The 22442-nt window shown below is 47.8% G+C and overlaps 1 protein-coding gene across 4 annotated transcripts in view; it reads right to left on the bottom strand.

Annotated features, from left to right (window-relative positions):
• crym (crystallin, mu) overlaps positions 1–22442 on the bottom strand; it is a 28346-nt gene that overhangs the window by 1327 nt on the left and 4577 nt on the right. The window contains exons 1-7 of one of the 4 annotated variants that reach the window (XM_038819834.1): positions 12892–13105; positions 10829–10976; positions 9766–9828; positions 6497–6598; positions 4931–5114; positions 3781–3902; positions 1385–1469 (exon numbers count right to left, since the gene is read on the bottom strand). In XM_038819834.1, the coding sequence (XP_038675762.1) occupies positions 1385–1469; positions 3781–3902; positions 4931–5114; positions 6497–6598; positions 9766–9828; positions 10829–10976; positions 12892–13058 (871 nt within the window). In that variant the 5' untranslated portion in view covers positions 13059–13105. Of the gene's footprint in view, positions 1–1384; positions 1470–3780; positions 3903–4930; positions 5115–6496; positions 6599–9765; positions 9829–10828; positions 10977–12891; positions 13106–21497; positions 21518–22442 lie in introns of those variants that run through there. The other 3 variants (XM_038819835.1, XM_038819833.1, XM_038819836.1) reach the window with 3 other exon arrangements.

Here is a 22442-nt window from a genome sequence, read left to right as displayed (position 1 = left end):
TTTTTAAAACATACAGTGAACATCTTAGCAACCATTAATTCATATACAACCCCCAAAGAATACAACACTAAGTACTCCTTTAAGCTTTCCTTTTAACATCCATAAGACTTCAAACAACTTTTATCAGAAGCACATTAGGTTTACATTCATTACTGAGAACATTTATAATTCTGAATTCACCAAATGATCAAGAGATAGTCTTTTGATGGCAGAGAGAACAGCAGTACACCTGCTTGGTCTGGCGTCAGCTCCAACACTGAAAACGAAACTAAAACACACCCTGCAGCCTGTTCAAAAACAAAAGTAAAAAGCCGACAGACATCCCAGCTCCACCCACACTCTGACATCACTAATGATACCCATTTCTGAAAGGTACATTTCTTAAACACCCATTTCTTAACACCTATTTCTTAAAGGTACTCTCACGACAGTGATGCTGCAGCAGTTCAATGACCTGCTGATGTTCATGCACATAAAAAAATCATAAGTTTGAGGGCATATGGTGCTGTTAAATGCAGTCCAAAAAGCAGTTAAAGTGGAAATAGAACAAGAGCTATAACGCACTCTCCAGATCAATGCAAGATCGGAGTTATACTGTAGTCTCTAAGTCACTGCAATGCATGAAGCAAGCTTTTCAGCATAAACTGACTCTTAAAAAGCATGGTGAAGCAGGGTGGCGCAGTGGGTTAGCCCTGCTGCCTCACGGCTTCGAGGTCCCAGGTTCGATCCCAGCTCTGGGTCACTATCCGTGTGGAGTTTGCGCATTCTCCCAGTGTTTGCGTGGGTTTCACCCCCACAACCCAAAGATGTGCAGGGTAGGTGGACTGGCCACGCTAAATTGCCTCTTAATTGGAAAAAAAATGAATTGGGTACTCTAAATTTATTTATTTTTTTAAATAAAAGAAAATGTATTGTTGAAGTGGACTCTGTACTGTCGTGGTGTGACTCTGTGAATTATTCATCTTACAATTCAAAGCTGTAAGAATTAAACCGATTCTATGATTCAATAAAATATGTCCAAAGGTTATAATTTGTTCACTAAATTAGCGATTATGTTGAACCTTGCATAACAACGGAACAGCAGTGAAAGATGTGCTTTGGGGGTGGCATGTGGCGCAGTGGTTAGCACTGGGACTACAGCACTGAGGACCCGGGTTCGAATCCTGGCCCTGGGTCACTGTCCGTGTGAAGTTTGCACATTCTCCCCGTGTCTGCGTGGGTCTCACCCCCACAACCCAAAGATGTGCAGGGTAGGGGAATTGGCCACGCTAAATTACCCCTTAATTGGAAAAAAAAATTGAGTACTCTAAATTTATATTTAAAAAAAGAAAGACGTGCTTTGTCTTGTCATCAGCTCCTTTAATAATAGCTTGTTTGTTCTCACCCAATGATTTGAAAACTGTGGTCTTCTCACACAGAGCAGGTTTAGTTCCTTTCACCACTTCTCCCAGCTCTGCAAAGACCTCTGCCTGAGATAAATTGAAAAGAGGCTTTGAGAAACAGTTGCACTCCTTGTTCCAAAAACATCAATCAACAAATACTTTACAATTGGAGATTGTTCATGGATTTTAATTGAAAGGACAGTTAAATGCAAACAGTAAAGGGTGGGTCAATGGTTGTGTACAATTAGGATTTCACTTCAGTGAGTATTGGTTGGTATATATTAATAGGATTTCCCTTTTATATCCTACTGCACTAAATTTTTCTGCCTTGACAATTTTGGCTGCTATCTCCTTCTGGTTTCTTGCTCAAGGGTCACTCTTCAACGGTGAGCCTCAACAATTGGTGTGCATCACCATCTATTCTCACTGGCTGGCAACATGGGGGAGGAAAGGGGAAAGGAGAGCAAGAGGTCACTAATTAGTGACCAAGAGCAGGAATCTGACTGCTTTTCTCTTCTCCAATCCAGAGGCACTACAAGAGCCACCCACGAAGAGGGCAAGACAACCACCTCGACCTGTGATAACCTCCTGGTCTTTGTGATTCACAAACTCACCAAAGTGCCGATAATTGTTTCCATAGAATACGACGGGTGATTTAACTCACAGGATGTATCAGCAGCAGTATCAGAAACTATGGGCGAGATCTACCAGCCGCAGTGTACCCGAAAAGATGCCGGGATACCCCTCAGGATTTATCCGGCTCGCCACACCTCACAAGATTTAACATGATCTCACAAGACATCGCAATGTGATTCCCACCCATTGTGGATGGGATCTACATATTAGAATGAGACAGCTAGTCTCACTCTAATATGCATTCCTTTTTTTTTTCTTTTTTTAAATTTAGATTACCCAATTATTTTTTCCAATTAAGGGGCAATTTAGCATGGCCAATCCACCTACTCTGCACATTTTTTAGGGTTGTGGGGGCGAAACCCACGCAGACACGGGGAGAATGTGCAAACTCCACACGGACAGTGACCCAGAGCCGGGATCGAACCTGGGACCTCAGCGCCGTGAGGCGGTTGTGCTAACCACTAGGCCACCGTGCTGCCCTTAATATGCATTCCTAAGATCTAACCAAGGTGTGGGATCTAACCCCCTCAACCTGAAGACCTCGGGCGAGCTCTGTTCAATGTTGCACTCATAGGGATCTCCCAGGTGATCCGAGGCCCCCAGGTGCTTGGCTTCTGGTCAGAGTGGCACCCAGGCACCACCAGCCTAGCACCGGCACTGCCAAGGTACACAGGTGGTGGTGCCATGCTGGCATTTTTTGCATGAATCGGGGTGCCCTGCACACATGCGAGGTGGGCCGAGGACTCCCTTATAGGTGAGTTGATAGGTGGGTTTGGGCTGGGATCGAGAGATTGGGGCACCATTTTTAAATCTTCACTGAGGAGTTCAAGCAAGTAGAGCTCCTCAGTGAAGAAAAGGGACTAAGTGCTGCCTTATCATTGTAGAACCTACAGAGGGCAGCACGGTGGCGCCGTGGCTGGCACTGGTGCCTCATGGCACCAAGGTCCCAGGTTTGATCCTCCTGGCTCTGGGTCACTGTGGAGTTTACACATTCTCCCCATGTTTGCGTGGGTCTCGCCCTCACAACCCAAAGATGTGCAGGCCAGGTGGATTGGCCATGCTAAATTGCCCCTTCATTGGAAAAAGTGAATTGGATACTCTAAATTTATTTTTTTTAAATCATAGAATTTACAGTGCAGAAGGAAGCCATTCGGCCCATCATGTCTGCACCGGCCCTTGGAAAGAGCTTAAGCCCACGCCTCCACCCTATTCCCGTAACTCCACCTAACCTTTTTTTTGGACACAAAGGGCAATTTATCATGGTCAATCCACCTAACCTGCGCATCTTTGGATTGGGGGAGAAACCGGAGCAACCGGAGGAAACCCACGCAGACACGGGGAGAACGTGCAGACTCCACACAGACAGTGCCCCAAGCCAATAATCGAATCTGGGACCCTGGAGCTGTGAAGCAACTGTGCTAACCACTGTGCTATCATGCTGCCTTGGCTGTGCATTCCTTGCTGTGGCCTCCAATCTACCCTGATCGCGCTCTGGGGCTCTGTTCCCATTTGGGTAGATCGCGCCCTATATTTATAGTAGAAAATTGATTTGCATGGCAACAGAGCGAAGCAAGGAAGTGGCAGGATTCCGAGTGATTTCAGCTGACGATCCACAGAGAGCTGAAAGGGCAAGGACAGAAACAATGAACTGACTGTAGTTTCGCGCAATCTTCACAGCAGCAAGAGAATGAAGAATTAGTGAAGGGCTAGACAATAACATCAAACACCAAGTAAATTACAGAACCAAAGTGAAATGTATTACCTTCGAGAGGATGACATCTCCTGACTCACTCATAACTCCCGCTCTGCTATCCACATACAGGACAGCATTTTTCATCAGCTCGTCATCCAGCTCCCGCCAGTTTGGTCGACAAGCTCCAACAGCTAAAAGATTCAATAACGTGCCACAAACACCTGTCAGAGAATTGAACTAGGGAAACTCGAACACTTAACCTGCTGTTTTAGGAGATTATCCCTTCTGCTGGAGACCATCCGAAGGAACTAGTTTCATGTTCCACTCCATAGACCTAGGCACATAGTTCAGGCTGAAACTCACAGTGCGTCACTGAGAGAGTGATGGATTGTTGCAACGCCAAGCGACCACTGTATTGCTGGAGGAGCAGTATTGGGGTAGAGCTGCACTGTCGGAGCGGAAGGACTGAGAGAGTGATGGATTGTTGCAGCGCCAAGCGACCACTGTATTGTTAGAGGAGCAGTATTGGGGTAGCACTGCACTGTCGGAGCGAAAGGACTGAGGGAGTGATGGACTGTTGCAGTGACAAGCGACCACTGTATCGTCGGAGGATCAGGGTTGAGGGAGTGCTGCACTGTCTGAGGGGCCACTAAACGGAATCTCGAAACAGAACCTGATTCAGGAAGAATAGCACATTGTCTGTCCCCCCCCCCAACCCCCAGCAAACATTTTTCCCTCGGCCAGATTAACTTGCCACTTTTCATTTACTCTTCTATGGGATTTTACTATGTGTGAGTTTTGCTTCTGTGTTTATCTGCAGAAGAAGAACAGCCACACTTCCTTAAATTCTTCACTGGATACAAAGCAGGTTGAAATAGCCTCAGGATATGAGGGAAGGATGAAAAAAGTGGGGAAAGAACCTAAATCAACAAAAGGAGGACTGAATATACTGAATGCTGAGATTGAATCGGGCGGGATTTTGGACACTCGAAATCCTGGGGTTGAGCCAATCATGGTTTCCTGGTGCTGTTTAATGCTTTTGAAAGCCTAAAGCCCCTCCATTCCCCGATTACTGGGATGTTTCCTCAAGTTATGATTTTGAAAACATTCCCCAAACATTTTGTTTAAATTCTCAACATACGGACTCCAAAAGGAAACACTGAAGTAAATATTTTCCAGCAGCCCCTCGCATCTCAAGCTCCATTAGGTGGTTACATACCATTAACATGAGCTCCAGGCTTTACCCATTCTCCAAATAGGATGGGCTCCGTCGCCAAGGTGACCGTTATCACCACATCAGCATCGAGAACAGCTTCTTTCACCGATGCACAAATCTGCACTGGTCCCTTAACCGTTTCAGCAAATTTCTCAACCCGCTGTCGAGTTCGACTCCACACTTTCACCTACAATGACCAACAAAGCAGGAGTTATTTCAGTTCAGAACATAGCAGATAAATAACCACTGCAAATATTCCCACTGGAGCAAAGAAGCCAAGAGGAGATTTAACCAAGCTCATTAAAATTACAATGGGAATGGGAAGCACCTTGGCGCAGTGGGTTAGCACTGCGGCCTCACGGCACCGAGGTCCCAGGTTCGATCCCGGCTCTGGGTCACTGTCCGTGTGGAGTTTGCACATTCTCCCCGTGTTTGCGTGGGTTTCGCCCCCACAACCCAAAAGATGTGCAGGCTATGCTAAACTGGCCACGCTAAATTGGCCTTAATTGGAAAAAAATGAATTGGGTACTCTGAATTTATTTTTTCGGGAATTACAATGCTTCCTCTGGTAATTCCACCAAATAGCAATGTGATAATGATCTTTTTATTGTGTGATGTTGACCGAGAGATATATATATTGGCCCTGGACAGAGGGAATAATGCTCCTGATCTTCAAAATAGTGTCATTGGATCTCTTGTATCGTCCTGAGGGCGCAGACAAGGCCTCAAGTTTAATATCTTATCTAAAAGTGGTGCAGTACACTCTCCGCACTGTAATGGAGTGTCAGCTTTGATTTTTCTGCTCAAGTCGTTGAAGTTCAGTTTGAACCCAGAACCTGATTCAAAGGTGACACTGCTGCCGGCCGAGTCACACAGAGGAATGTTGGGTCACAAAATGTTTTGCCACAGGTTGTGTTTCAAGCAGAGACCGTGGAAACTTTTAAGAACAAATTGGATGATTTGAACCAGAGGGAGTTGCAAGATTATGAGGAGATAGTAGGGCAGGGGGATTTGGTTCTGGATCATTCCAGTAAAAAGCGTCAACACAGACATGATGGACCAAATGGCCTACATGGATCACTAGTTTACTTTTACGTTTGCTTACAAAACACTGAATACTGATACTGTGTAACTCAAAAACATTAAAAAGAGGGGGTTTGAGACCATGTTAAAATGTGACACAGTCCCATCATTGTCCATCTCCTTTGTAGAATAGTAGAGACCAATCTGCATTAATGTCTTAAAGAGTTTAAGATAAAGGGAATTCAATTGTGTGCGTTAATGAATCAAAATTCACATGTGACGCTAATTAGCAGAGTAAAAATAGAGCAGCTGAGACTGATTGTTGTAGCTGGTGAAGGGTTTGAAAGCACAAGAAGCCAATTCAAGTGCATGAAGTTAGGATAAGGACCAACCATGATGTCACCAAATGGCTGACCATGCTCAAGGGGCTGAATGGCCTCCTCCTGTTCCTTTGTTAAAGTTACTTCTTTTGCCACAGACACATACACACAAGCACAGGTACAAATATGTACACGAAAGACGCAGAGAAGAATTTGTAAAAAGCACCTGCTTGAATGGAAACATCTGGGTGAAGATTTCATAGTGACTCACAGCTACAGGCCCGGCTCCCAAAATACATAACACATCCAGGTCCTTCTGCTTCAGGTACTGAATCAAAATGGAGAAAACTCAGATTTAGACAAAGAATCTGAATTGAACAAAACAGGTTTGGGGTTCCTCTCTCCGAGCTAGGAGGGTGTATGGTACGTGACAACCATTGGGACTGGCATTATAAACTGGGCTGTTCCACGCCCCAGGCCATCGTTGCAGACTCAGCGCAGACAGGGACACAAGCCGGGAATCGAACCTGGGACCCCAGAACTGTAAAGCAACTGTGCTAACCACTGTTCTACCGTGAGGTCTAGGATCAACGATGGACCCAGGTCACAGCTGAGTGAGGGCAGGTTGAGCTTTCAGGGAGGGGGTAGTTGTCTAGAAGCGGGGGAGGGGTTTGGTAAAAAGGTCAAGGGGGCAGCTCTCAGTGGATCACTCCTGAGTGGGTTTCCTCCGGTTTCCTCCCACTGTCCAAAGATGTGCAGGTTAGGTGGATTGGCCATGTTATATTAACCTTAGTGTTCAAAAAAGGTTAGGTGGGGTTACGGGGATAGGGTAGAGGTGTAGAGATAGGGTGGAGGTGTGGGGTTAGGTCGGGTACTCTTTCTAAGGGCCGGTGCAGACTCGATGGGCCGAATGGCTACCTTCTGCACTGTAAATTCTATGATTCTTCGATTCTATGATAGGTCCATTAATATATAATAATCGCTTATTGTCACAAGTAGTCAATGAAGTTAGTGTGAGAAACCCCTAGTTGCCACATTCTGGCGCATCTTCGGGGAGGCCAATACGGGAATTGAACCCCCGCTGCTGCTCTTGCATTACAAGCCAGCTGTTTAGCCCACTGTGCTAAACCAGCCCCTTACCAGGATAAGTCAGCAAACAGCTCGGGGTGGGGGTGACGACAGGATTTCTGTAGCCGTGAGGCAGCAGTGCTAACCACTGCACCACCGTGCTGCCCTGATATTTTGCAGTTATTAAGGGCGGACGTAGGGTAGATAGAGATAAACTAGTTCTGCTTGTTATGGATTCTGGGACTGGGGAACATCGCCTAAAAATTTGAACCAGACCGTTCAAGAATAAAATTAGGAAACACTTCAACGTGCAAAGAATGACCGAAGTTTGAAACTCTTCCACAATAAATCGTAGATTGTTAAATATTTGTTAACCAAAGGTATTAAACGATAGGAGGATAAGCTGGGTAAATGGAGTTATATCACAGATCGGCTGTGACTCACTGAATGTCAGAACCAGCTGGGGAGGGGGCTAAGTGGGCGCCGCCTGCTCCTATGCGAATTATTAGAAGTTGAATGCCCGTGGACTTTGAGCCCAGCACACAATAGGACTCAGGAAAGGAGAACAGAAAATAAGCTATTCACACTGGAAGAAGAACCCCTTCCCAAGTTATGCACTTTGGTAGGAAGAATAAAGGAGCAGAATATTATTTAAATGGAGAAAGGATGCAGAAAGCTGCAGCACAGAGGGTTTTGGGGCTCCTCGTGCAGAAATCACAAAAAGCTAGCATGCAAGTTCAGCAGGTAATAGGGAAGGTGAATGGAACATTGGCCTTTATTTCAAAGAGAATGTAGTATAAAAATAGGAAAGTCTTGCTAAAACTATACAAGGCACTAGTTAGACCAGCTGGAATACTGTGAACAATTTTGGTCCCTTTATCTAAGGAAAAATATACTGGCATTGGAGGCAGTCCAGAGAAGGTTCACTAAGCTGATCCCAAGAATGGAGGGATTTTCTTACAAAGAGAGGTTGTGCCTGCACTCAATGGAGTTTAGATGAATGAGAGGGTACCTTATTGAGACATATAAAATTCTGCGGGGTTTGAAGTTTTTTCCCCTTGTGGGAGAGTCTAGGACCAGAGGGCATAATCTCAGAGTAAGGTGTCAGCATTTAAGACGAGGAGGAATTTACTCTCTCAGAGGGTAGTGAATCTGTTAAACTTTTTGTCGCAGAGAGCTGTAGAGTCTGGGTCATTAAGTATGTTCAAGGCTGAAGGGCAACACCGTGGGTCAGTGGTTAGCAATGCTGTCTCATGACACAGAGGTCCCAGGCTCGATCCTGGCCGTGTGGAGTTTGCACATTCTCCCTGTGTTTGCGTGGGTTTCGCCCCCACAACCCAAAGGTGTGCAGGGTAGGTGGATTGGCCAGGCTAAATTGCCCCTGAATTAGAAAAAAGAATTGGGTACTCTAAATTTATTTATTTTTTTAAAAAGGCTGAGATGGCCAGATTTTTAAAAATAAATAAATTTAAAGTACCCAATTCAGGTTTTCCAATTAAGGGGCAATTTAGCATGGCCAATGCACCTACCCTGCACATCTTTGGGTTGTGGGGGTGAAACCCATGGAAACATGGGGAGAATGTGCAAACTCCACACGGACAGTGACCCAGAACCGGGATCGAACCTGCGACCTCAGTGCCGTGAGGCAGCAGTGCTAACCACTGCGCCGCCATGCTATTAGTAAGGGAGATAATGGTTATGGGGATGTGAGAAAGTAGAGATGAGAAGAAGCAGATGTTCTGGCCTTTGCCTCCCTGGTAGCCCGGAGACAGATACTATTAGTTTGGAGGAACCTGGGGCTGGTTTAGCTCACTGAGCTAAATCGCTGGCTTTTAAAGCAGACCAAAGCAGGCCAGCAGCACGGTTCGATTCCCGTACCAGCCTCCCCTGACAGGCGCCGGAATGTGGCGACTAGGGGCTTTTCACAGTAACTTCATTGAAGCCTACTCGTGACAATAAGCGATTTTCAATTTCAATTTTTCAATTTCAAAGCCTCCGAAGTCAGAGACCTGGCTCACTCACTAGCTTTCTCTGTCTGGAGAACATCAAATTTGCCCTGAGAGGGTCAATGTCAGGGTTCGTCTGGAAGTGGCAGCCTTTCGTCAACGTCTTTGGAGAAAATTAACCATCAGCAGAGAAGGGGGGAGGGGTTAGCTTAGGTTAGTGTGGAAGAAAAGTGGGACCTGTGATGGCGGAAGACGGCTTTTGCACTATGTTCATATTTGTATGTACACTGTTTCTTCTGTTATTGTTACAAAATCACAACTACCTCAATAAAATGTTTTATTAAAAAAAGAGAAAGTAGAGATGAGGATTATCATATCTGTTCAGTCATGATCTCATTGACTGACGTGATGGGCCGAGTTGCCTACCTCTGCTCCTACGCCTTATGGGCCTCCCGCCTCCACATTGACAATTTTTCATTACCTTAGTTGCTATGGCAGAAACTGCAGCCGTTCTCTTATCGGTGATCACTGTTCCGTCCATCACCTTCAGAAACAGGGAAAAATTTATCACTCTTCAACAGATGACATGCAGCACCCCCTCTCTCCCCTGCCAACTATCGATACTCCAGTTATCAACCCACAATTTTCCTTGCTTCAAATCTCATTAACCCAAATCCTTCCTGCCTGCCACAAATCAATTGCTGCACCCAAGGACATTAGAGCTCAGCTTGTTTGGACTCATCTTCATGACTGTACCAAACATGCAAAATCTCCACTCTCCTATTCCCAATATTGAAGATATTGTCCGCTACCTTAGGGACAGAAAATTGAGGTTGCATTGTACCACAGTTTACTGTCAATGATTGAACTGTTTAAGTTTTATATATAAACCAGAGTGCGTGTTGTTTCTGTATCTGCAACATCGTGAAGATGTGGGAGAATCCCCAGGCTGATTAAAAGTTTGGCAAGCCAATGTCAACACTTTATAGCCATAACCTTCCATATACCTCCCAGTGAGGGAGTTCATTCTATACCGTGGGGCGATTATAGACTTTCACAGCTCAGGACATCTTTTTTGAAGTGGGAGGAGCCCACATACACCCATAACTGTTAGACAGGGACTGAAGATGCAGGAATGGAGTATACACAACTGGAGTTACAGGAGTCGAGCGTACACACCAGATGTTTCTGTCTTTATTCTTTCAAGGGAAGTGAGCATTACTGGCAAGGCCAGCGTTTATTCCCCATCCCTGATTGATTTTTAACTAACCGAGCGAATTTAAGAGTCAACACATTGCTGTGGGTCTGGAGAAACATGCAGGCCAGACCGGACGGCAGATTTCCTTCCCGAAAGGACATTAGTGAACCAGACGGGTTTTTATGACAATGAATGTTGGTTTCATGATCATCATTACTGAGAGTAGCTTTATATTCCAAGTTTATTCATTGAATTCAAATTCCACCAGCTGCCGTGATCATTAACCAGGCCTCTGGATTACTAGTCCAGTGACATTACCATGGTGCTGCCATCTCCCCATACGTACTGCCTTTAAGATGCCGTTGCTTGGGTCAAATAACAGCACTGTTGCATGATGGGTCGAGGTGGTAGGGCTGGATGCTGGATAAAAGCTGACCAGTTTTGTGACCAAGGCATCATCCTCTGCACTGTATGCTGGCATTACTCCTAAAAACCTGAGACATGTTTAACTGTCAGTTCAACTGAAAAAGCGGTAACAAGGTGAATATTTACATGAAGCAGAAAAGATTTAACAAGTTTCCCCAATTACAAAAAGCAAATCGGAGACAAATAGTGTGTGTTAAACACCTGTGTAACTCCAGAATTTTCAAAATGTGACCAAGGGATTTTCCAGCACTGAGGTGAGGGGGGAGGGGAGGAAAGAATTGGGATACAAGAGTGAGGTCAAGGATAAGGGTAGCGACACTTCCACACATTCCTGCACATCTAAAATGACAATAAATACTGCACAATAACAGTTAACAAGGCACAAGTCAGGAGTGCGACCGAGTACCCTCCACCTGCCTGGATGAGTGCAACTCCATCAATGCTCGAGAAACGCGACAACATCTAGGGCAAAGCAGCCGGCTTGATTGGCACCCCATCCACCACCTTTTTTATTTTAGAGTATCCAATTTACTTTTTCCAATTAAGGGGCAATTTAGCATGGCCAATCCACCTACCCTGCACATCTTTTGGGTTGTGTGGGCGAAATCCACACAAACACGGGGAGAATGTGCAAACTCCACATGGACAGTGACCCAGAGCTGGGATCGAACCAGGGACCTTGGCGCCATGAGGCAGCCGTGCTAACCACTTGCACCACCATGCTGCCCTCCCATCCACCACCTTAAACACTCACTCCCTCTCCTACCGCCGCACAGTAGCAGCCGTGTGTACTACTTACCAGATGCGCTGCAGCTACTACTCACCAAGGTTCCTTCGACACCCCTTCGCAATCCGTGACCTCTACCATCGAGAGGTAGGAAAGGGCAGCAGATACATGGGAACACTATTATGGGCAAGTTCCCCTCCAACCATCCTAAACTGGAAATATATCACCGTTCCTTCACTGTCACTGGGTCAAGAGCCTGGAACACCCCCCTAACAACACTGTGGATGTGCCTACACCACATAGACCAGGCGTGGGCAAACTTTTCCATGCAAGGGCCACATTCAGAAATTCACAATTTTAAAGGGCCGCATAGTATTAATAGTCCCGGTTGTAACCGATTAGCTTGCGGCATATACCTCAGCGCTTCCCCCGGCGGCATCCTGCCTTTAGCCCTCTTTATCTCTACTTTTAAAAAATGGCGCTTCACCCGGTTATGATTCTGGGCGCCTCATATAGAACATAGAACAGTACAGCACAGAACAGGCCCTTCAGCCCTCGATGTTGTGCCGAGCAATGATCACCCTACTCAAGTCAACGTATCCACCCTATACCAGTAACCCAACAGCCCCCCACATTAACCTTATTTTTAAAAAATTTTTTTTTTTTATGACTTGATCTTGGTGGGCCGCATAAAGACCTTTGGCGGGCCGTAGTTTGCCCACCCCTGACATAGACAGTTAAAAACATAACAGCTCAAGGGAGCGGCACGTGGTGCAGTGGTTAACACTGGGACTACAGTGCTGAAGACCTGGGTTCGAATCCCGGCCCTAGGTTACTGTGTTGGAGTTTGCACATTCTCCCCCAGTCTGTGCAGGTTTTGCCCCCAGAACCCAAAGATGTGCAGGGTAGGTTGCCCCTTAATTGGAAAAGAAAAATAATTGGGTACTCTAAATTTATATTTTTTTAAAACAGCTCACTACCATTTTCTCGAGGTTATGGGCAATAAATGCCTTGTCTAGGCAGCAATGCTCTTGTCCTATGAATGCATAGACAAGCTAACCTGCAGCACTGGCTGCTGGAACTGGGCCCCTGTCTGAATATAAACTGTCCCAGCTTTCAGCAGTTGTGACCCTTACCCTGGGACATGGACAGAATGAGTGGACGGAACACACTGAACAAACTTGGTTCGGTTTGTCCAGCGCGGGACGATGGATGTTCCTCGTCCTCGGTGCCGTTCCCTGGTGTAAAGCTCTCACCCTTTGTGCTTGGGCACGGGCAGCGTGGTCCGCACCGGCTGCTCCACCCCGCCGCCGCCTTCACTGGAGAAGTTGGCCAGAGCTCTCTCCAGCACGGGCAGCAGCTGGGAATACTGCAGCAGGCGGGAAACGTCCCCGGAGCCGATGTAGAGCAGTTTCTCCGCCATTCCCACACAATATTCCGGCCGTAGTCACGGGGTTTGGAAATTCTCCAGTTTACCTCAGCAGCCTTGACTGGTGGTAGGAGACACATGTTCAACCATCGGGTTAAATATTAACGTTTTGATTTTCGCCTCAAGAAGCCACTTCTACAGCCTGGCGACATTTCTTCTGGAAAAGTTTTGACAAACTATTAATTAAAGGAAATAATTTAAAGAGACATTGCATTTGTGCAAAGAAAGTGTAAAACGTTGGCGATAAATAAGAGGGGGGGGAAATGTATTTATTCATGGGTTAGTGGTGTTACTGCCACCTGGGTGGCACAGTGGTTAGCACTGCTGCCTCACATTGCCAAGGACCCGGGTTCAATTCCAACCTTGGGTCACTGTCTGCGGAGTCTGCACATTCTCCCCGTGTCTGTGTGGGTTTCCTCCGGATACTCCGGTTGCCTCCCACAGTCCAAAGACGTGCAGGGAACGTGGATTGGCCACTCTTTTTTTTAAATTTAGAGTACCCAATTCATTTTTCCCAATTAAGGGGCAATTTAGCGTGGCCAATCCACCTACCCTGCACATTTTTGGGTTGTGGGGGCGAAACCCACGCAGACACGGGGAGAATGTGCAAACTCCACACAGACAGTGACCCAGAGCCGGGATCGAACCTGGGACCTCAGCGCCGTGAGGCGGTTGTGCTAACCACTAGGCCACCGTGCTGCCCTGATTGGTCACTCTTTTGAGGTCCACCAACAAAACAGAAGAAAGAAAACAAACTGAGGGACAGAGCAAAAAAGGGCCGTTCCTTTCAGGGGCACTGCCTGAACATAATGGAAACCTTTAAAACATCAAATAAGAGTGCAATTAAAGGGGTCAATAAAGCACCCCAACCCCTGTGGTGGGCACCAGACATGGAAGGCCTCAATGGTGCCCGTGTACACCACATGCTTCCTTTCCAGGAACAGCCAGCCGCGAATGTAGCCCCAGAAGAGGGGCAGATAGTCTGGATGGATGACCCCCTTGGTTGCTCGCTGCCTGGACCTATAAATGGCGCTCTACGCCAGGCCCAGGTGCAGGTTCACAAGGAGGACCTCCGCCTTCCCTGTCATGCACTATCAATTATGACGAGATGAGAGTAGAATGTAATCGAGGCTTTATTACACTGAGATGTGTGGCCTCCCACAGCAGCTGACAAAATGGCTGCTGTACGGTGGGGCACACATATTTATACTCCGCCTACTGAGTGGAGCCAGCAGGCAGCGATCTACCCCCGTACCAGTAGTACAGGGGCCTTACTGTAAAACACATATATATACAGTAAATACATCAGTGGTGACTACCACATTCACCCCCTGTTAAAAAATTAGTCCATCGGGGGGGGGGGGTGAATAACTATATACAGAAAGTTGTGCTTAAAATCACAGATAATATTACAAATTCAGGCGGTCCGGTGCCTTACTCTGCCGTCGAGAGCGCCGCAGTGCTGGTGGCGGCTTGGTCTTCGGTGACTCCGGGAGCATGTTGAAATCCTCTTCATCCCCGGGTGGGAGCAAGGGGAGGAAGGATTGTCCCAGAGCGGGCACTGCAGTGGGGTGCGCCGGGGGAAGGGAGGGTGGCACCAGGGCAGAGGGGTGTGTGTGTGTGTGTGGAACCAGCTGGTGCCAGGTCCCTGAGTGAGAATGTGTCTTGCCGGCTGTCGGGGTACGCTACGTAGGCGTACTGCGGGTTGGCGTGGAGTAGCTGCACCCTCTCAACCAACGGGTCCGCTTTGTGGAGTCACATGTGTCTACGGAGCTGCCAGCCATGTTGGGAGCGAAACCCCGAAGGTGGACTTCCTGGGGAAAGCAAAGAGACGTTCGTGGGGGGTTTCATTAGTTGCGGTGCACAGGAGCGACCGACTGGAGTGGAGTGAGTCGGGGAGGACCTCCTGCCAGTGGGAGGCCAGGAGATTTCTGGCCCGTAGGGCCAGCTGGATGGCCCTCCAGACCGTCCCATTCTCCCGCTCTACCTGCCCGTTTCCCCTGGGGTTCTAGCTGGTCTTCCTGCTCGAGGCAATGCCCCTGTTGAGCAGGAACTGGCACAGCTCATCGCTCATGAATGAGGATCCTCGGTCGCTGTGGACGTAGGCGGGGAAGAGGAACAGAGCGAAGATGGTGTTGAGGGCTTTGATGATGGTGGCAGACGTCATGTCAGGGCATGGGACGGCAAAGGGGAATCGGGAATATTCATCGACCACACTGAGGAAGTACGTGTTTTGGTCGGTGGAGGGAAGGGGCCCTTTGAAGTCCACGTTGAGGCGTTCAAAGGGGCGGGAGGCCTTCATCAGGCACGCACGGTCTGGCCGGTAGAAGTGCGGTTTACACTCCGCACAGACCTGGCAGTCTCTGGTGATCGACCTGACTTCCTCGATGGGGTAGGGCAGATTGCGGGCCTTGATGAAATGGTAAAAATGGGTGACTCCTGGGTGATAGAGATCGTCGTGCAGGGTCCGGAGTCGGTCCACTTGTGCACTGGCACATGTACCTCGGGATAGGGCATTGGGGGGCTCATTGGAGTGGAGGGGAAGACGGTGGCACGTGGCGCCTGGCATAGATTTTGTTAGGCCGCTGAGCGTAGTTTTCCTTCAGTCGTGCCATGGCCTCTACGTAGGTCGGCGCATCCTGGATGAGGGGAAAAACGTTGGAGCTCAGCCGTGTGTATAGAATCAGAAGCTTCTGTGCTTCTGGGATTGTGTCTGGCGCAGACCCAATGTACACTTCAAAACAGGCTAGCCAATGTCCCAAGTCCTTTTTGCCGTTGTCTGCTTGAGGATGCAGCTGCAGGCGATCCAGCTTGATGCGGAGGTCCATCTCTGAAAAATCTTCAGTGTAATAAATTGATGCACTATCAATTACCCAAAGACGAGAGTAGAATGTATTCGAGGCTTTATTACCCTGGGATGTGTGGCGTCCTACAGCAGCTGACGAAATGGTTGCTGTATGGGGAGCACACATATTTATACTCCGCCTACTGGGCGGAGCCAGCAGGCAGGGATCTACCCCGTACCTGTAGTACAGGGGCCTTACCGTAAACAGATATATATACAGTATATACATCAGTTGTGACTACCACACCATGCTCCCCCCCCCACACACACCAGGTGGGTGCCCATAGGTCAGGAGCGTGGGGCTGAAGTGCAAACAAAATTCCAGCAAAAGATTGGTTAGAAATCTAAAAAGGGGTGCAGCCCAAAACATGTAACAAAGACATGGTCCACGGACTCCACAATGCCACAAAAATGGCAGGCTTCTTGGGAGTCCCTGACGACAGCCACTATTCCTGATGGGGGGGAACTGCGGCGCGAAGTAACCATGCTCCAGACTTTTAGCAGGTCCTGGTAAAAGACGGGCAGCGCCTACAGAGGGTAACAAAGACCCTGCAGATTTATAAACAAGATTTGCACGTCATAATTCAGGCCGAGGGCAGCACGGTGGCGCAGTGGGTTAGCCCTGTTGCCTCACGGCACCGAGGTCCCAGTTCGATCCCGGCTCTGGGTCACTGTCTGTGTGGAGTTTGCACATTCTCCCCGTGTTTGCGTGGGTTTCGCCCCCACAACCCAAAGATGTGCAGGGTAGGTGGATTTGCCATGCTAAGTTGCCCCTTAATTGGAAAAAATAAATTGGGTACTCTAAATTTAAAAAAAATTCAGGCCATGCATCAGGCAGAAGAAATGCGTCGCCAGGGCAAACCATCATGGATTTGGTTCAACGTAAAGGTATCGCTACAGGGTCTGAAGGTGGAACGCTGCCACCTGGGTGCGAAGGCACACCAGCGCCTGGCCGCCCTCCCTAAAAAGGAAACTCAGAACCTCAGTGAAGTACCATCAATTGGACGCAAGACACGATGAAGGTCCAAACTTAAGCTTTAATCAGCTAGATGTTAGCCCGGTGGTTGACTACAGTGAAAGGCCGACCGCCAGGAACTCTGGGTACTTATACCCCGCCTCAGAGGAGGGGTCTGCTTGCCTCTCGACCAATTGGTGAGCAGTCACATGACTAGTCCCAGCCAATCAGCCAAGAGGCACATGACCAGCCAGAGCCAATGGGAAACCAGTGCTCTGCACCAATGGCAATCCTCCTATTCATACCACCACACTCAGCAGCGACCCAGTGCAGTCTCTTGTCCCAGAAGAATTCTACGAGCATTCGCTGGATCTTCGTGACAAAGTCAGAGGGAGGCTTTGTGACCAGCCGGTACCACAACATGGAGGCTATCAGCTGGTTTATGATGAGAACTCAACCCCTGTAAGGCAGCACTCAGGACAGTCCTGTCTAGCATGTGGTCCAGCAAGGTGCCAAGGTGCAAAAACATCGCCTTGGTGAAAATCCTGTATTCCGTGCTGAGGAGGGAGTCCGGACATTAGTTTTTATGATGGTGGAGAGCCTCCCTCTTTGACAGCAGGGTAATGATGGCTCTGCGCTATGAGAGGGGCAGCTCCTCGGTCGTGATACTTTCCCCCAGGACCCCCGCATTGTCCCTCCCCAGGAGGTCCCAGGACGCCCTGAAGAACTCCACGGTCAGCCCGTCCAGCCCTGGGATTTTGCCCGTGGACAGGCCATCGAGGGCGTCGGTCAGCTCCCCCAGGCTATTCGGGATATTAAGCCTCCCAGCGCCCTCCAGAGCGACGTGTGGCAGGTCCTTCCACAAACCTCTGCAAGCATCCTCGCTGGATGGATCCGGAGAGAAGAGGGCGCTGTAGAAGCTTCGAATTTGGGCCCGAACTGCCTCTGGATCGAGATGAGGGACCGTCATCGTCCAGCAGCGTAAGGAGCTGCTGACGGACCCCGCGCCTTTTTTCCAGCAAGTAGATGAAGGGGGAGCTGCGGTCCATGTCCGTGAGGAGAGGTGGATGGAATCGCAGTGGGTCTGGTTGGAGGATGATCGTGTAAGGGGATGAGCCTGAGTACCATGGTGACGTCCCCATTGCCATTCTCCCCAGGGAAGTATATGAGCAGCCCAGTGGTGGCATCATCAATTCAAATCTGGAATCAGTTGAGGAGGCTCTTTAAACTAGAGCACATGTTGGCGCTGGTCCTGCTCTGTGGGAACTGGGTAGCAGATGGATGGGGTGTATAGAAAGTGGCAGAAGAAAAGGATAGTGCGGGTTAGAGACATGTTTGCGAAGGGTAAGTCTGCGGGTTTGGAGGAGTTGCGGGTGAGGTTTCAGTTACCAAGGTGGAGTGAGTTTAGGTATTGGCAAGTGTGGGATTTTGCGTGGAAGGAACTTCCCTCATTTCCCCAGGTACCGGAGTATGTGCTGTTGGAGAAGTTGTTGCTCCTGGATGTGTGGGGGGACAGAAGGATTGGGGATATATATGGGTGGTTGGGAGGGAAGGGAGCGACCTTAGTGAAAGAGATCAAGCGGAAGTTGGAGGAGGAGTTGGGGATGAAGATAGGGTGGGGAGTCTGGAATGAAGTAATGGACTGGGTCAACTCAACCTCCTCCTGCGCAAGGATGAGCCGTATACAGTTTACGGTGGTGCATAGGTTCATATCACTCGGGCCCGGATGAGTGGGTTCTTCCAGAGGGCAGCAGCTGTGTGTGAGAGGTGTGGGAAAACCATGCCCACATATTCTAGGGGTGTGTAAAATTGGACAGCTTCTGGGAGGTGATGTTTGAGATTGTTGGGGATTGTGGGGTGAAGTTGATGCCGGTGGTGATTTTTGGAGGTGCCGGGTGTGCAGGAAGGGAAGGGGGTTGGGGATTAAAAGGGGGAAATGTATGTATTAGGTTTTGTTGGTGCTATGTGGATGGGGTTTTTGAGTGCGTTTTGGGATAAATATATATATATTTTTTAAAGTGTTCAAAGATTAGCAGGTTAGGTGGGGTTATGGAGGATAGGGTGGGGGAGTAGGCTTAGGTAGGGTTCACTTTCAGAGGGTTAGTGCAGACTTAGGAAATACAACATACAGTGCAGAAGGAGGCTATTCGACCCATCGAGTCTGCACCGACCCACTTAAGCCCATGCCTCCACCCTATCCCCGTAACCTAGTGACCCCAGATAACCTTTTTTTGGACACTAAGGGGCAATTTATCATGGCCAATCCACCAAACCTGTGCATCTTTGGAATGTAGGAGGAAACCGGAGCACCCGGAGGAAACCCATGCAAACACGAGGAGAACATGCAGACACCATACAGACAGTGACCCAAGCCAGGAATCAAACCTGGGACCCTGGAGCTGTGAAGCAACCAGGGCCGGCCCAAGGTACCGGCAACTCGGGCAGTCGCCCGGGGCGCCATGTGTTAGGGGGCGCCAGACTCGGGACCCGCGCATGCGCAGTTGGGCCGGTGCCAACCAGCGCATGCGCGGTGGCCGCCCTCCCGCGGTGGCCGCCCTCCCCAGGGCGGCCACCCTCCCCAAAGCGCCCCCCCCCCCCCCGCCTCGGCCGCCCCCCCCCCCCAAGGGCGCTGAAGTTCAGCCTGCCCGGGGCGCCAGCAACCCTAGGGCCGGCGCTGGAAGCAACTGTGCTAACCACTATGCTACAGTGCTGCCCACTTGATGGGACTGTAGGAATTCTATGATTCTATGAGAAGGTGGTGAGCTGCTTTCTTGAACCGCTACAGTCCATATGGTATTGTAGCGAAACCCATAATGTTAGGGTGGCAGTTCCAGGATTTTGACCCAGTGACAGTGAAGGAACGCCGATATATTTCCCAGTCAGGATGGTGTGTGGCTTGGAGGGGAACATGCAGGTGGTGGGTTTCCATGCTTCTGCTGTCCTTGTGCTTCTCGGTGGTAAAAGTTGCGGCTTTGGAAGGTGCTGTGGAAGAACTCTTGGTGAGATGCTGCAGTGTGCCCTGTTATCTGTTACCACAGCTGTGCCAATTATGCCAGAAATGAATGTTTAAGGTGGTGAATAGGGTGCTGATCAAACGGGTTGCTTTGTCCTGGATGGTGTGGAATTTCATGAGCGTTGCTTGAGCTGCAATCATCTCGGTAAGTGGAAAGTGTTCCATCACACTCCTGGCTGCCACACAGCGCCAAGGACCTGGATTCAATCCCGGCCCCGGGTCACTGTCCGTGTGAAGTTTGCACATTCTCCCCGTGTCTGCATGGGTTTCATCCCCACAACTAAAAGATGTGCAGGGTAGATGAATTGGCCACGCTACATTGCCCCTCAATTGAATTTTTAAGAAAAAGAACAATGAAAGTAGAAACTGTAGCAGACATATTGGTTACATCCTACATCAGGTACAAGTATTGGATATAATAATAATAATCGCTTATTGTCACAAGTAGGCTTCAATAAAGTTACTGTGGAAAGTCCCTAGTCGCCACATTCCGGCGCCTGTTTGGGGAGGTCGGTACGGGAATTGAACCCGCGCTGCTGGCCTTGTTCTGCATTACAAGCATGACAACCCAAAGATGTGCAGGGTAGATGGATTGGCCACGCTAAATTTCCCCTTAATTGAAAAAAAAAGAATTGGGTGCTCTAAATTTAAAAAGAAAGTCTGAAGGTTGGGGAGTATGAATTTGCTTCAACATACACTCTGGGTATCATGTGATGTAACTCACAAAGAGAGGTTACTCAAAATATCAGGGAACAACTCCTACACTCAGAGCTCACAGGATAGCTGGAGGGACAACATCTACAGAGGCCAAGACCTTGGGTCTGCAAGGAATCAGATTGTGTGAATCTATTTTATAACCCCGAAATAGCTTCCTACTTTTGGTGTCTGAGCAATAAATTTGCATTTGGACACCACCCTTGAGCTTGAGCCGGGAGGAATTATTTAACCATCGTAGAATCCCTACACTGCAGGAGACCATTTGGCCCATCACGTCTGCACCAACCCTCTGAAAGGGCACCCTAACATAGGCCCACCTGCCCACCTCATCCCTGTAACCCTGTCTAACCTTACCACCCTGAGGGACAGTTTGTGGCCAATTCACCTAACCTGCACATCTTTGGACTGTGGGAGGAAAGCAGAGCACCCACGCAGACGCGGGGAGAACGTGCAAACTCCACAGATGGTCGCCAAAGGTTGGAATTTAACCCGGGTCCTTGGCGCTGTGAGGCAGCAGTGCTAACCACTGTGCCACCGTGTGTAAGACTTCCTAACGCATTTCATATTGACTGCAGCACAAACCTAAGCCTACTTTGGGAAAGTTTCTACAGTCTCCATCCAATTTAAAAGATTTTTAAAAACTTAAAAATAATTACTGACTGCATGTGCATTCATTTATCATTGTTTAAAACATAGTTTTCTCCTTCAATACAAACAGAGGCATAGTTTAATAACTGGATTTGCAGCTATAAGCAGGGAGAATAAAGCTTAATTGTATATAATTAACACATGATTTTAGATGTCTACATTTATATTTAGGGGTGTTATATATTTGGATGTAATGTTAATTAGAATCATTAAATTATTTGGCACATAATACTTAGCTATTTGTCCCTCACTCACCACATATCGTTATTGCCTGTACCTTCTGTAAATTTGTCCTCGTTAAATTACAAATTACTCTCCTGGAGAAATGAAATACATTGAAGCAATCTGTGATTCTGCAAATTATCAAGGCAATGTTCACATAAAAAGCATCTTTTAAAAAAAACCTTCAATTTCTAAATATTCATTTAGAAATGTAACTTCACATATTAATAAATAGCGTTGTCGTTCACTTTATTTAAAGTTGTCTGAAGGTCGGCCTCCAATAAAGGAACCAGCCTCCCTGACTGTTCCACTTGCCATCTGCACATTTTGGCTTGAAGTGCTCCATTTGTACAATTCTACTGCCTTAATGCCATGTCACATATTCATTTTTAAAATTACTGTCAGGTTGGAAATTGTTACCAGTAATTGTTCAGGGTGTGGAGCCACAGAGAAGGAACAGCACAGACACCAGTTAGTGTGAGGAAATGCAATTAGAAATAACTTTAATACTTTGCTGTTTCCATGATAGCAGAGGTGACTGTGAAATGATTGAGAGAGGTACATAAATTATAAAGTGATGAGGTGGATTAGGTAGCAACCTTTCCAAGGGGACATCGGTGTAAGATTAAATGTAAGAGATTGGAACAGAGACCAGGAGAAGCATCTTCACAAAAAATCTTTTTATAAATAAATTTAGAGTGCCCAATTATTTTTTCCCAATTAAGGGGTAATTCAGTGTGGCTAATCCACCTACTGTGCACTTCTTTGGGTTGTGAGGGTGAGACCCACACAGACACAGGGAGTTTTGCACAGAATCTTGACACTATGGAATGCAATAACAACAAAAACTTGCATTTATGAAGCACCTTTAACAGAGTAAAATGTCCAAACAAAATTTGGTCATGTCAATAGTAACTTTCAAAGGAGAATTAAAGATTTTTAAAAATTCTTTCACATGATGTGGGTGTCGCCAGCTAG

This window comes from Scyliorhinus canicula, chromosome 15 (genome assembly GCF_902713615.1).
Source record: "Scyliorhinus canicula chromosome 15, sScyCan1.1, whole genome shotgun sequence".
Lineage (NCBI taxonomy): Eukaryota > Metazoa > Chordata > Chondrichthyes > Carcharhiniformes > Scyliorhinidae > Scyliorhinus > Scyliorhinus canicula.
The sequence above is the reverse complement of the archived record's forward strand: the minus strand, read 5'-3'. Positions and strand labels throughout refer to the sequence as shown.